General features: G+C 54.8%; 1 protein-coding gene across 6 annotated transcripts in view; it reads right to left on the bottom strand.

Annotated features, from left to right (window-relative positions):
* The window catches only part of Rasgrp2 (RAS guanyl releasing protein 2), a 17,660-nt gene extending 5,522 nt beyond the window's left edge, over window positions 1–12,138 (bottom strand). The window contains exons 1-12 of one of the 6 annotated variants that reach the window (XM_050136640.1): window positions 12,120–12,138; window positions 9,737–9,873; window positions 9,031–9,133; window positions 8,545–8,607; window positions 8,062–8,193; window positions 7,126–7,276; window positions 6,773–6,946; window positions 6,556–6,672; window positions 3,197–3,478; window positions 2,372–2,449; window positions 2,038–2,160; window positions 1,720–1,835 (exon numbers count right to left, since the gene is read on the bottom strand). In XM_050136640.1, the coding sequence (XP_049992597.1) occupies window positions 1,720–1,835; window positions 2,038–2,160; window positions 2,372–2,449; window positions 3,197–3,478; window positions 6,556–6,672; window positions 6,773–6,946; window positions 7,126–7,276; window positions 8,062–8,193; window positions 8,545–8,607; window positions 9,031–9,133; window positions 9,737–9,809 (1,412 nt within the window). In that variant the 5' untranslated portion in view covers window positions 9,810–9,873; window positions 12,120–12,138. Of the gene's footprint in view, window positions 1–1,719; window positions 1,836–2,037; window positions 2,161–2,371; window positions 2,450–3,196; window positions 3,479–6,555; window positions 6,673–6,772; window positions 6,947–7,125; window positions 7,277–7,478; window positions 7,561–8,061; window positions 8,194–8,544; window positions 8,646–9,030; window positions 9,134–9,736; window positions 9,874–10,974; window positions 11,566–11,671; window positions 11,789–12,119 lie in introns of those variants that run through there. The other 5 variants (XM_050136639.1, XM_050136641.1, XM_050136638.1 and 2 more) reach the window with 5 other exon arrangements.
* Window positions 12,139–12,661: the final 523 nt, after the last annotated feature.

The following is a 12,661-nucleotide window of genomic DNA, read 5'->3' as shown; positions in this document are numbered from 1 at the left end:
GGAGGAGGAGGAGGAGGAGGAGGAGGAGGAGGAGGACAGCATAAGGAGAAAGGATAACAAACTCAAAAGAAGCAGTGAGCTGGGACTGGTCTCCTCTGAGTCTAAGGGAGCTAGAGATGAGACCCAGGGCCCTGTGCACGCTGAGCCCCAGGAGCTGCCACTGACCCACACAGCCCAGGTAAATAGCCTCCGTCCTTAGGAGCCCAATAGTGAGGTTTGGTGGCCAATCAGATGTCTGAATTTATATAAGGTTGAGTCTTAGGGCTGAGACTCCTTGAAGCTATGGCCTCCAGGGTTAAGAGCCCAGAAAGAAAAACAAAAGCAAACCCACCCACCAGCCCAGGGAGAAAATATAGAACTGGGAGCTTCTACTGCAGTCTGGCCACCAGTGGGAACAGATCCACACATGAATCTAGTTTGTCTATGAAACACATTGCATACCAAAATCATTTTACATGGGTGCCAAAAAGGCCGAAAGCAGCCAGGCATGGTGATATACATTTGTGACCCCAGCACTAGAGAAAATAAGGAAGGATCACTTTGAGTTTGAGGCTAGCCTGAGCTAGATAATGAGTTAAAGCTAGCCTGGGCTACATAATGAGGAAAAGAAGCTTTAGCTTTAGCTGGTTGTTTTTTTTTTTTTTTTGAGACAATGTTTCTCTGTGTAGAACAGATTGTCCTCAGACTCACAGAAACCCTCCTGCCTCTGACCTTGCTTTTTTTTTTCTTTAGACATTTTGTTCATTGGGAATTTATTTTACTACCTGGATTTTGCTTTTACCATCAACTTTTGTAATGTGGGGACAATAATGATAAACTTTTTTTTCAGGGGGCTGGAGAGATGGCTCAGTGGTTAAGAGCGCTGCCTGCTCTTCCAAAAGTCCTGAGTTCAATTCCCAGCAACCACATGGTGGCTCACAACCATCTATAATGGGGTCTGGTGTCCTCTTCTGGCCTGCAGGCATACAGACAGACAGAATATTGTATACATAATAAATAAATAAATATTTTAAAAAAACTTTTTTTTCAGACAGAGAGCCTCATGTAGCCCAGGCTAGCTTCAAAATTGCTATGTAGTCGACTGCCCTGCTTCCACCTCCCAAATGCTGGGATTTCAGGAGAGTGTCTCTACACCCTCCTTATACTAAAGATAAAACCCAGGGCTTCTTGCATGCTAGGCAGATACTCTACCAACTGAGACACATTCCCAGCCCCCAAACCACATATTTTTAAAATACAGGTCACATTTAAAAATAAATCAACCTGGGATGGATTGTACGTTTTGACTGGGTTTTTGTCATCTCAGCAAAAATGGGGCATAAACATGGTTCGGAGGGCACATTTAACCTGCTTCAGAGAACCAGATGTTTTTCCAAATTGTCAGCATATGAATTGTGGATAAGCAAGTGGGTGCTGCTAATTACGGCCTTTCTTACTGTTCATTAAAGCCAGCTACCCAGGGGCTCGACTTCCCCACACTCTTGGCAGCTGTGAGCTCCACAAATGAAATAGTGTTCTCTTTGCAAGGCTCAGGTGGGGCTCCCCATCTGTCCAAACTAGCAAGGTAACACTATCCCTCTATGGCTGGCAGCTTCCTCCCACCCCAAAACATCACAGCCACAGCTTCCCAGGCAAGGCCTTGCTCTCTGCACACCCAAGGGGAAGTGGGTTGATGCCTTCCCTCTACCCCGCCCCCCCCCAGGCTCTAATCCTCCTCACTGGTTCTGGTCCAGGTCCCCAAAGGCGCTGAGATAAGGGAAGTTGCCCCGGATGATCTGGAACTCCTCCTGGGAGATGTGACCGTCCCCATCGACGTCAAAGTTCCGGAACACAGACTGCAGAGAAGCATACAAGGCCAGGAGAAGGGTGAATTAAAAGGAGCATCTGAGCCCATGTCCCTTTTCAGCCCTGCCTCACCAGCCCATAATGAAGCTAGTGTGCTGTGCTGTGCCTCCTGGGGACGACCAGAGCACTGGCCAGCAGATGTGGCACCTGCGGTGGCTCCCAGCAGGACCCCGTGGCCTCCAGGCCGCTCACCTCCACCATCTTCTCAATGTGTTCTGCCAGCAAGGCCTGGTCCAGCTTAGGCTTGGCAACTGAGGTCCACTCTTCTAGCACAGGAGGTCGGGGAGGCGGGGTGCAGCTGGTCGGGCTGGTTGGCTGTGGGAACGGTTAGGTCTGAGCCAGGGCCAGAGTGGGAATGAACCTAAGGCTCCAATAAATAGAAAGAACCTGCCCAAAGCCAGCCCCACCCCCACCCCCAGGATGCCCTGTCAAGCAAGTAGGTGGGCGCTTAGGATGGGGAATGTTCTTTCTGTCCTTGCACCCTGGAATCCTCAAGTGCAAAGTGAGGGGTGAGGGGCTCCCTTACCGATGATTTGGAACGTGGCTCACGCTGCAGGGAGAGCTGGTACAGCTCATCCTCCGTCTGATACTGATCCAGGGACACCTGAGACACAGAGAACTTGTCATAGCCTCAGGTCCCTGCTCCCCTCTTACACAGAAGCTGCAAATGTAGGACCCCAGGCCTGCCAGTCTGCCCTGATGTGAAAGCTAAACTCAGCTAAACTCAGGACAAAGGCCAGCTTAGAAAATACCTCAACCACCTCCATGTCAGCCGGCCCACAGAGCAAGTCTTAAAAACAATGCACTGCCAACATATCTGCCAAGATTGGAGTCAGAACTTTTGCCCAAAGGGAGGCATGGTCCCTGTGATCCAAGCACTTTGGAGGCTTAGGCAAAGAGACCACCACGAGTTCAAAGTTAGCCAAAGCTCCCTAGTAAGTAAGTTCTTGTCAGCCTGGGCTACAGGGTGAGATTCTGTCTCCAAAACCTAAATTAATAAATACTAAAAGAACTTTACTCAGGAGTCAGGACCATGTTAGAAATCACCTATGTCACCCAACAAATCCACAAATTAGTCCTAGCCTTTGAATAGAACCCACTGCCAAGAGCTCAACTCAGGACCAAGGACCCAGGCCCAGCCTCAGACCCAGCCCAAGGTCTATACAGCAGCCTTGCAATCAGACCACAGGCCTGTGTCTCAGCTCAACCCTGGAACCACATCAGAGTTCAGTGCAAACCTCAGAGTTCAGTGCAAACCCCAGAGCCCAGGCTAAACCTCAGTTCCTTCTGAACTCAGCAAGCCCACAACCATAGCAAATGCAAGCACAGGGCATCGTGCCCAGTCCCTCACCGTGAGTAGACTCAGCAAGTCAGGGTTGGCTTGCACAGGTGGTCGCAGGCTGGTCACCATGGCCAGCTCCTCCAGAATGCTAAAAAGTTGCCTCATCTTGGCTCCATTGAGTCTGGTCCTGCCCGGGTCCAGCCAGTCAGGCAGCGCCAGCTGCAAGGCCACCAGATCCTTGAGGTGCACACCCAGGATAGGGAAGCGGAAGCCCACGCAGGCCGCCAGCCTACGCCGGTAGTTGCTGTAGTTGCCGGTGGCTGTCACTAATTCCGTCAGGCCTTCCCAGAGCTGGGGGAGAGGGGGGGAGATCAGAGCGTCACTCACACACGGCCACTCAATCGTCCTCCTACCTCAGCCCTAGAACTGTGGGAATGGAGGAGAACGAGGTCAAGGTAGGCAGAAAGGTCACATCCTCCCTTACCGACTCCCCGTACTGCTCTCCCAAACTTTGGGGGTCAGAGCTCTCAAGTTAGGAGTCCAAGGAAACAATTACGACCTTACACGCACACCAGGGCTGGGCACAGGTTATCAACATATAAGCACAGATCTATTGACCAAGAAGGATGTTATTTCACAGTGTGTCTGGTGATGGTAAATAATGGCAAAACCTTAAACTGAGTATGGTCACATGAGCCCAGAATCGGCAGGAGGATCACTGTGGACTTGAATTTGTATATTCAAAACCAGCTCCATGTACACAGTGAGTTCCAATCTAACCAGTATTATATGAAACCTTGTCTCAAAAAGTGGTTGAGGTCAGCGGGGTGGTGGTGGCACATGCCTTTAATCCCAGCACTTGGGAAGCAGAGGCAGAGGGATCTCTGTGAGTTTGAGGCCAGTCTGGTCTACAGAGTGAGTTCCAAGACAGTCAAGGCTACACAGAGAAACCTTGTCTTGAAAAACCAAAAAAGGTGGTTAGGGCACTGAGTTCGAGGTCACCCTGGTCTACGGAGCTAGTTCCAGGACAGCCAGGGCTTCACAGAGAAATCTTGCTTCTAGAAAAAAAGCAGTGGTAGGCTCCCCCCACACACAAGAAAAAAGCTTGAGAAAGGGGTGCAGTTCTGTTGGTATAGTGCTTGTCCATTATGCATAAGGCCCTGGACTTGATTCCTAGAACCCCCATAAACCAGGTGTGGAGGTATTTGTCTCTGAGAGGCGGAGGCAGGAGTGCAAGGTCATCCTTGCCACACCTCAAATTCAAGGACAGCCTAGAATCTGAGACCCAATCTCAAAAACAAACCTGTGGAAGTACGCCAGAAGACAGACAGAGGCAGGCAGATCTTGCGGGTTCAAGGCCAGCCTGGTTTAAGGATTTCTAGGACAACCAGGACTATACAGTGAAACCTTGATTCAAAAAAGGAGAGAAAGAGAGAGGGGGGGAGAAAAAGAAGAGACTGAAGAAAAGAGAGAAAAGAGGCTGGCAAGATGGCTGAGTGGGTAAAGGCTTGGCACCAAGGACCTGGGTTTAGTCTCCAAGACCTGTGTGGTCAAGGGAAAGAACAGATTGCTGCCACTTGCCCTATGAGCTCCACTTCAGAGCTGTGGCGTGGACACATGTACACACCCACGTATGAGCACACGTGCACTAAATGAATTCATCTATAAAAAGAAAACCCTCAACCATACAGCCAATACTAAATTAGGACAGGCTTACAATGACAGGGGACAACGAAAATGAGCAATCGCCCCCCACAACAGGATGGAAAGCCTCTCCCATCCAGGTGGAATAAAAGGTGCTCCTACTCAGAGCAACAAAATGGGATGCACACACACTAAAGCTAGGAAGCAAAAGAAAGCCCTCATCACGGAGGCCCCAAACCTGACCCGATTCTTGGGCAGGGGTCACTGTATCATCCTTTAAGGGGAAACAATGTTTTATGGGCTCTTGTTTGTTTAGACTTGGTGCTCGGTCAGAGTCCAGGGTCTTCAAGTGCACACTACCCCTCAGCACACTCCAGCCAACAGTCTTCATTTCTTTATTTTTTAAGATTTATTGCCGGGGGGGGGGGGCTGGAGAGATGGCTCAGAGGTTAAGAGCGAGCACTGGCTGCTCTTCCAGAGGTCCTGAGTTCAATTCCCAGCAACCACATGGTGGCTCACAACCATCTGTACTGAGATCTGGCGCCCTTCTCTGGTGTGCGGGCATACATCAAGGCAGAATGTTGTAAACATAATAAATAAATAAAAAAAAATTAAAAAAAAAAAGATTTACTGCCGGGCCGGGCGGTGGTGGCGCACGCCTTTAATCCCAGCACTCGGAGGCAGAGGCAGGCGGATCTCTGTGAGTTCGAGGCCAGCCTGGTCTAGAAGAGCTAGTTCCAGAACAGGAACTAAAAGCTACAGAGAAACCCTGTCTCGAAAATCAAAAAAAAAAAAAAAAAAAAAGATTTATTGCCTTTAATCCCAGCACTTGTGAGGCAGAGGCAGGTGGATTTCTGAGTTCAAGGCTAGCCTGGTCTACAGAGTAAGTGCCCCAGTATAGCCAGGGACACACAGAGAAACTCTGCCTTGGAAAAAAGATTTATTTTATTCTATGTATGTGGGCTGTTCTGCATCATGAGCATAGCTGGGCCAGCTAGTGGGTGCTAGGTATTGAACCCGGGTCCTCTGTAAGAGCAAGCACTTTTAACCATGAGCTATCTCTCTCCAGACCCCAGTGTTCTACTTTTTAAACTACAGAGTGATTTTTGCTCTTTTGTAATTTCCACTGGGGAGATGGCCCCTCAGTAAAGCACGAGGACCCAAGTGTGGGTCCCTGGCACCCAGATAAAAAGTCAGGCTATAACCAAAGCACTCAGTAGTGGAGAAAAACAGACCATTGGAGCTCACTGGCCAGTTGGTCTAGCCAGCTGGTGAGTTCTGGGTCCAGAAAAAGATTCTATCTCAAGAAAAAATGGGGCTGGAGAAGCGGCTCAGAGGTTAAGGGCACTTGCTGAGCTTCCAGAAAGCCAGAGTTCTGCTTCCAGTACCCAGGTCAGGCAGCTCACACCTGCCTACAACTCCAGCTCCAAAGGATCCACCTGGTCTCCATGGGCACATGAACATACATGGCATGCACACACACCCATCAATAAAATAAATGAATAAGAATTTTTAAAAGATAAAATGGAGAGAGGAAGCGACTAAATGTCAACCTTTGTTCTCCTGCATGCACTTGTGCACACGCATACGTGATACATACTCACACATACACACATTAAAAAAAGAAATTAGCTTTGGGACCAAGCAGACCTGGGGGCCTGCCACTGCCGCTTGTACAGCTTAGAGCTCCCATTTCCTCCTTCAAGCCTCAGTTTCCCCCACTGTAGACAACAGTCGTGCCCAGGCTACAACCTGGAAGCATAGGCCCCTCCTGAACCAGGTACCTTGATGGTCTCAGGGCTGACGTGGCTGTGGGTCTCCTTGAGGCGTGAGATGGAGCTGTGGCTCAGGCCTCCAACAACAGCCATCAGTGTGTTGAAGTTCTGCAGCTGCAGCAGCTTCTGAGAGGCAAATAGGGAGGGGGAGGCAGCGGCGTCACTGGAGAGAAGGGGAAGGGTTTGATGACCACGGGGAGGCTGGGCACATGGGAAAAGTGGGCACCTCTGCCACATGCACGAAGTGTGTGATGACCAGCGCCCGCTGCGTGGCTGTGGGCTTGCTGAGGATCATGAGCTGGACCCACTGTGAGACACTGTTGAAGAGGGAGATGAACCGCTCCAGGACGGGATTGTCTACGGTGCAGCCGTGGGTCACAAAGCTGTGATAGTCCTGGAACTGTGAGCAGGTGGACTTGGCCTGAGTGCCCTGCTGACCTCTCCCGTGGCTCTCAGCCTGGCTCACCCTCCCACTGTCATTGATGGAACCACCCGACCATGCTATTCCCAAGTCTTGGCCCTTTCTGGAACTCCCTTCTCAACCCGCGCGGCACCCAACCACAAGCCTTCAGGCCACACCAGGATTTTGCAGAAGGAGCGATACTCCAAGTAGGTGAGATGCTCTGCCAGCTCCATTGGCTCCAAGTGATCAAACAACAGGGACATCTTGCGCTTTTTCTGTTCCACGGGGTTCCGCTGAGTCACCTGCCGCTTCCACTTGTAGGTGGGGCTGGGGGAGCAGGGGTAGTGAGCCCTGTGCCAGAGATGTCCCCTGCCTCCTATGACCCCACATATACTCAGACATGCCACTCAAACTGAGCTGGGACCTAAACAACAGGGGCCACCATCCTAAGCATTACCATCCCCAAATCCCAGCAACTCCTCCACACATCCCCTTAACCATGCACTCAACACACGGATGGACAACGTACTCTGTGCCAGGCGCTGTGCTAGGCGCTGGGGTACAGAGATGAGTAAGACACGGTTCCTGCCCTCGAGGAGCTCACAATCTACCGGGGGAGACAGACACAGAAACATGCCATCACCAAACAGTGGGACACATGTTCCCAGGGCTCTGGGCAGGAGTCTGCACAAAGCATCTCGGGAAAACACAGGAAAGAATGGCAAATTCTGCCCTGAAGAGTAGCGTCTATGCCCTCACCAGGCAGGGGCGTCACACTCGTGCTGAGTCTGGTGAGAATGGAGGAGACAGGGCAACAAGAGCGAGTACCGTGGAGAGGAAGGATGCAGGACACAGACAATGGCGAGTGGACCCAAAGAGCCGCAGTATGAAGTGTGTGGGATGCAGGGAAGGCCACGGGAGACAGGACAGGAACGTCAGGCTGGCCTGACGCCACGAAGGGCCTTAATAGCCGGAGGTGTGTTGAAGGTGACAGGGAGCCATGGGGGGTTAAAGCAAGAGTGAACATGACCCTCACTCATTCAGTTGAACAGACATTTATTAAGCACATATGGTGGAGGCTGCTTAGTGCCCCGAGCTCCCCCCCCACGCACACGTTCTCGATGTCGATGAGGCTGCTGTGCCTTCGGTTCCCTTCTTGGTCTAACAGAGCCTTCAGCTCTTTGATCTGCTCAGCCAGCTCTGGGTTCAAGTCAAACTCTGCTGGGAATGCTGAGATCCAGTACCTGGTGGAGGGGCAGGCAGAGTCAAGTCACCTAGGGCTGCCCTCCCTCCCTTCACCATCCCCAGGGGGGGCAAGGGAAGGAACTATGAGGATTGTATCGACCCCCAAAGAGCGAGGTAAAGAGTCTCAAAGTATGTTCTATTTGAACACCCGCCCACCCACCCCCATCCTCCAGCGCTTTCCTTCTCATCCCCAACTCCACACACCAGCAGAAAATAGCAAGGCCAGCAGCACCTCTGGACAGCGTCCCCCGGCAAACCCCCATGGTCTGTCCCCTGGATACTGTCCACTCCCGCAGCCCACCTGAAGCTTGAGAAAGGCAGTAAGAGGAGGGGCCGGGGCCCAGACTCACCTGACTAGGTGACACGTTTTCACCTGTAGAGAATTAGAGCTGTCTGTCCGGGATTGCTGATAGGTAAGGGAGAGTTAAGGACAACAGCACGGAACCTAAGGCTAGGAACCAAGCAGACAGCGGGACCTGAGTATCCTGGGTGTGGGGCTCTAGGCAAAGCCTGGGTTCCAAGAGGATTCAGGGAGAGGGGATGAACACTGTGGGAGCAGCCACTGATGGAGGTAGAGGGCTGGACTCCACATAGGCAGAGAGGAGGACTTAGCCTTAAAGAAGGGCAAGAGGGGGTCCCTGGACAGAGCAGGGGCAGATCCAAGACCTTAGGAGAAAGTGAGGGCAAGGCCTACTCACAGAAGGGACCAAGACCTCAGCTAGGTACAAGGTAAAGCCCTAGGAGACTAGACAGCCTCCACTAAGGCCCTGAGCAAGCTAAGCAGGATGGGCTCGTGAACCGACAACCAGGGCCTCAGCCATTCCCGCCAAGGATATAAGTGGAGCAGTTTGGCAGCCAGCTGAGAGGAAGGTATGTACCAGGGGTGCATCATGAGAAACATGCGCACTAGCTGCGGATCTCGCACCTTTCCAGAGTCATCTGCTCCAAAAGTCAAAGAGAAGGTGGCTGACCCTTGGTCGGGAGACTCAGCTGGCTAAGCCTAGACTGGTGTCAGGTCCCTGGGTCTGCACTCCTGACCCCGCCCACCTACTGCTTTTCCCAGCACTCCAGAGCCTGGAGGTCGAAGTTGAGAAAGAAGTTTGGGTGGGCAAGGGGTACTACAGGATCCAGGAGCTGGAGGAGGGGAGCTTGGAGCAAGCCCATAGTCCGGAGGGGAACCAGCTGGGGCGGAAGGAGCCTTGGTTCCCCGGGGTCAAGAATCCAGAGGTCATTTCCTGAGTGCTGGGGGAAGGGGCACCCCTTCACCAGATAAACCAACCCCCATCTACCGGAAACAGTTCCCAGGCTAGAGATAGAGTTCCTCCGGATCCCCCAGGGAAACAGATAATGCCCCTCCCGGGTCAGAGTTGGGACTCCCCAGCCCCCCAATTCCCTGCCGTATGGATAAGAGGTATATTTGGGCACCTCTCTGCAAAGAAGAGGGGCTTTCGTTAAGTGGACTGCAGGCTGGGAGGGAGCCTGGGTAAGTCCTGGCCAGGGATCTGCTTCAGGGTGTGCCCCTTCGTGCTGCAGGCAACTCACCGAAGGCTTCGATGCAGCCTCGGAGCAGCTCCTCTACCGTGCAACCCTTGTCCAAGTCCAGAGTGCTCGCCATGGCCGCTGTGCAGGTGGGCTGGACCCAAGCTACGCTCCCACGAGGCTCGAACCCTACCCTTGTCCTGGGAGAAGCAGAGTGGGAGTTAGCAGAGGCACCGGGGGAGCGTCAGGGCGCAAAGGAACGGGCGGAGCAGGCACGCCCCCTGCTGGGCAGGGGCGGAGCTGTCTACTGCTGCCACTCCCGGGGTTAAACGGTCCTGCCCCGGGATGGTGCAACCCGCTAGTTGGGAAATGGACTAGCCTAGTGGCTTCCGGCCCACCCGCAGAGTCGCGGGAAGGTAGAAGGACTCTACTAGAATAAGGGACGAGCTAGGACCCCAGGGGTTAGATGCTGCCCCAAGCCTCCTAGCGGGCCCTCCTCTCCTAGTGCTTGCACCCCACAGGCACCTGCAGCACCCCACAGGCACCTGCAGCACCCCGCAGCTTGGTTCTGTGCTCCTCCCGCTTCCCCTCCCTTAACAGCCTCCCTTCCCCCGCAGGGTTATTTTGGGAACCCAGTGCCTGAGGGGACCTCGGAGGAATTTCTCCCTAGGATGGGAGGAGGGAGGAGAGAACCCAGGCGTCCTGCCCACATCGCCCCCTCCTAAGCTCCCCGCGAGTGGGAGGCGGGGCCGTAGCATCCCCCAGGGGCCTGCCCTTGGGGAGGAGGACCGGAGTGGAGAAGAACATTCTTGGGGCGGGGGTGAGGGTAGCCCACTGCGGCTGGGAGGTGTCAGTGGGAAGCCAGAGCCTGGGAACCGCGGGCTCCTAAGCCACATGGACGAAGGTCCCAGGGGTGCCGGCTCAGCTCCTCCAGAATTGTCATGTATCTCCCCAGCCTGGGCTCCTGTCCTCCCACCCACCCTGCTGCATAGTTAAATTGTGCGTGAGAGCACCAAGTAGAGTGCCCAGAAGGGGCCGCTAGCGCCATGGGGGTGCCATGGCCTGCATGACACCATTAAGTAACCCCGGTCACCCGCGAGGACTATTAGCACCCATACAGGGACAAACACCCATTCTCTAGACAAGTTATCTGCCGGAGGTCGTAACTTACATGACCTACATTAAAAGCAAGAGGGCCCATCTCACACACACCAGTCACAGACACTCACTCCCGTCCTGTCACACACAATGGCACCCACACCCCATGTACACCTGCAATGAAAAGCCTCAACCACACATACCCAGGTCCGTTACTCCAGAATCCAAACCGCATGCAGTTCTTCTCCCAGACCGTCTGTTCACTTGAACCAGCCCAGCCTCTGATCCCTAGGCCACCGTAGCTGTGACATCTGCACACGTGCGCACACACGCAAAACTGTGCATCTCCACCCATGCACACTCCCACACACATGCACAGACCCCCGTGGTTGCGCACACACCCATTCCGCCGCCCCTCCCCCTTCTACCATGCTCCAGGACACGCAGCCTCAGCGGCTGGGGTTCCTCACACTCTTGGACCATGCCAGAGCCTTGCCCAAAGGAAAGGGGACCTCGCCCTACACACACAAACTCGCCCCACATTAGGCAGTCCTTCCGAGGAGTTCTCAGAGCCATTCCCTCGTGACTCTGTTGCTTCCTAGCCAGGTGACCTTGAGAATCATTTGGCCTCTCTGAACCTCAATTTTCCCATCTGTCAAATGGGGACTTGCAGGGGAGGGCCTGGTAGAGATGTATCAGGCTAGCGGCCACCGACTTCCCCCCTCCCGCCAGTGGCTCTAAGTGCTTTAGCCCCTCAGTAAGCTCTGTCCTACCCAGGACCCGGCCCGCAGATTCTCCACCCACCCGCAGTCCCCGCCGGCCTGCCTCTAGGGGATCCCAAGGGACCGCGCCCTCTGTGTCCCACGCCTCGCCCGCGCGCGCGCGTGCTCGCTCACTCACTCTTGGGACCCGCAGCGCGGAGCCCGCACCCTGCCCGGCCCGCGCCACCTCCGTGCGCTCCCGCCCGCCGGCCTCGCTGAGGCTGCGGCTCCAGCCCGCTCTCCGCGCCACGGCCCAGCGCCCCGCCGCCCCGCCCCCTCCCCGCCCCTGCGCCCCGCGCCGCGCCTTCTCCACTGGGGACTCCCCCTCTCGGCCCGCGCGCGTTGGGCCTTGCAGCAGCTTAACCCCTCCCCTGCCACCCCAGAGCGCGTAGCTGCGGGCGGGGGGGCTGCGCCACTGGTGGCGTGGGGGCATCGTGCGGCAGCCCTCCCCCACCACGACACCCCCAGGCTCTGCGCCCCGCCTGGGTGTCGCACGGAGGAAGCCGGGAGGGGCAGGAAGCGGACTGCGGTGGGGAAGGGGCGCCCCGCCCAGCCCCCCGGCCCGGGTTCCTGTTTTCGAGACAAACCGTTCCCACGGGGTTCACCCTGCCCGGGCCCAGGCGTCTTCCTGCGGGCGGCCGAGGCCCAGGCCTGGTGGAGGTCGCGGGCGTGGGGTTGCGGGTCCTTGCGATGGCCTGGGGGAGGGGCTAGGTCAATATACGAGGTTTTTTGGTTGAGTGGAGCCTCATGGGGCGAGGACTGAATGAACACGCGGTTTGCTAGGGACCCAGGCTCGATGTCCAGAGATGGGGCAAGGGGCACCCCACTGGGCCAGAGGGAAAGGGGCATCTGCAAACTGGGTAGGTGTTCTGCAGCTTCGGAACTGGAGACCTGGATGCTTGGGTCCTGGAGAGGAGAAACTTGGGAGGGGCAGCCACAAGCAGTTGGGGTCCCTCACAAGCTGGCTTAAGGGATAGGTAACAGTTTCCGGCCGTTTAGACTCACTGTGAAACCTGGGGCCTCAAAACCCCTTCCGAGGATTGCCCCTCCCTGCCTTGGGCGAGAGAGGCAGGACCTTTTTTACACTTCAGTCCTCGCAACGTGAGGCTCAGAACGGGCCTTTATAGAT

This window comes from Alexandromys fortis, unplaced genomic scaffold (genome assembly GCF_014885135.2).
Source record: "Alexandromys fortis isolate MF-2015 unplaced genomic scaffold, M_Fortis_MF-2015_v1.1 scaffold_3, whole genome shotgun sequence".
NCBI classification, from domain to species: domain Eukaryota; kingdom Metazoa; phylum Chordata; class Mammalia; order Rodentia; family Cricetidae; genus Alexandromys; species Alexandromys fortis.
Note: the sequence above shows the minus strand (reverse complement) of the source record. Positions and strands in the feature narration are given on the sequence as shown.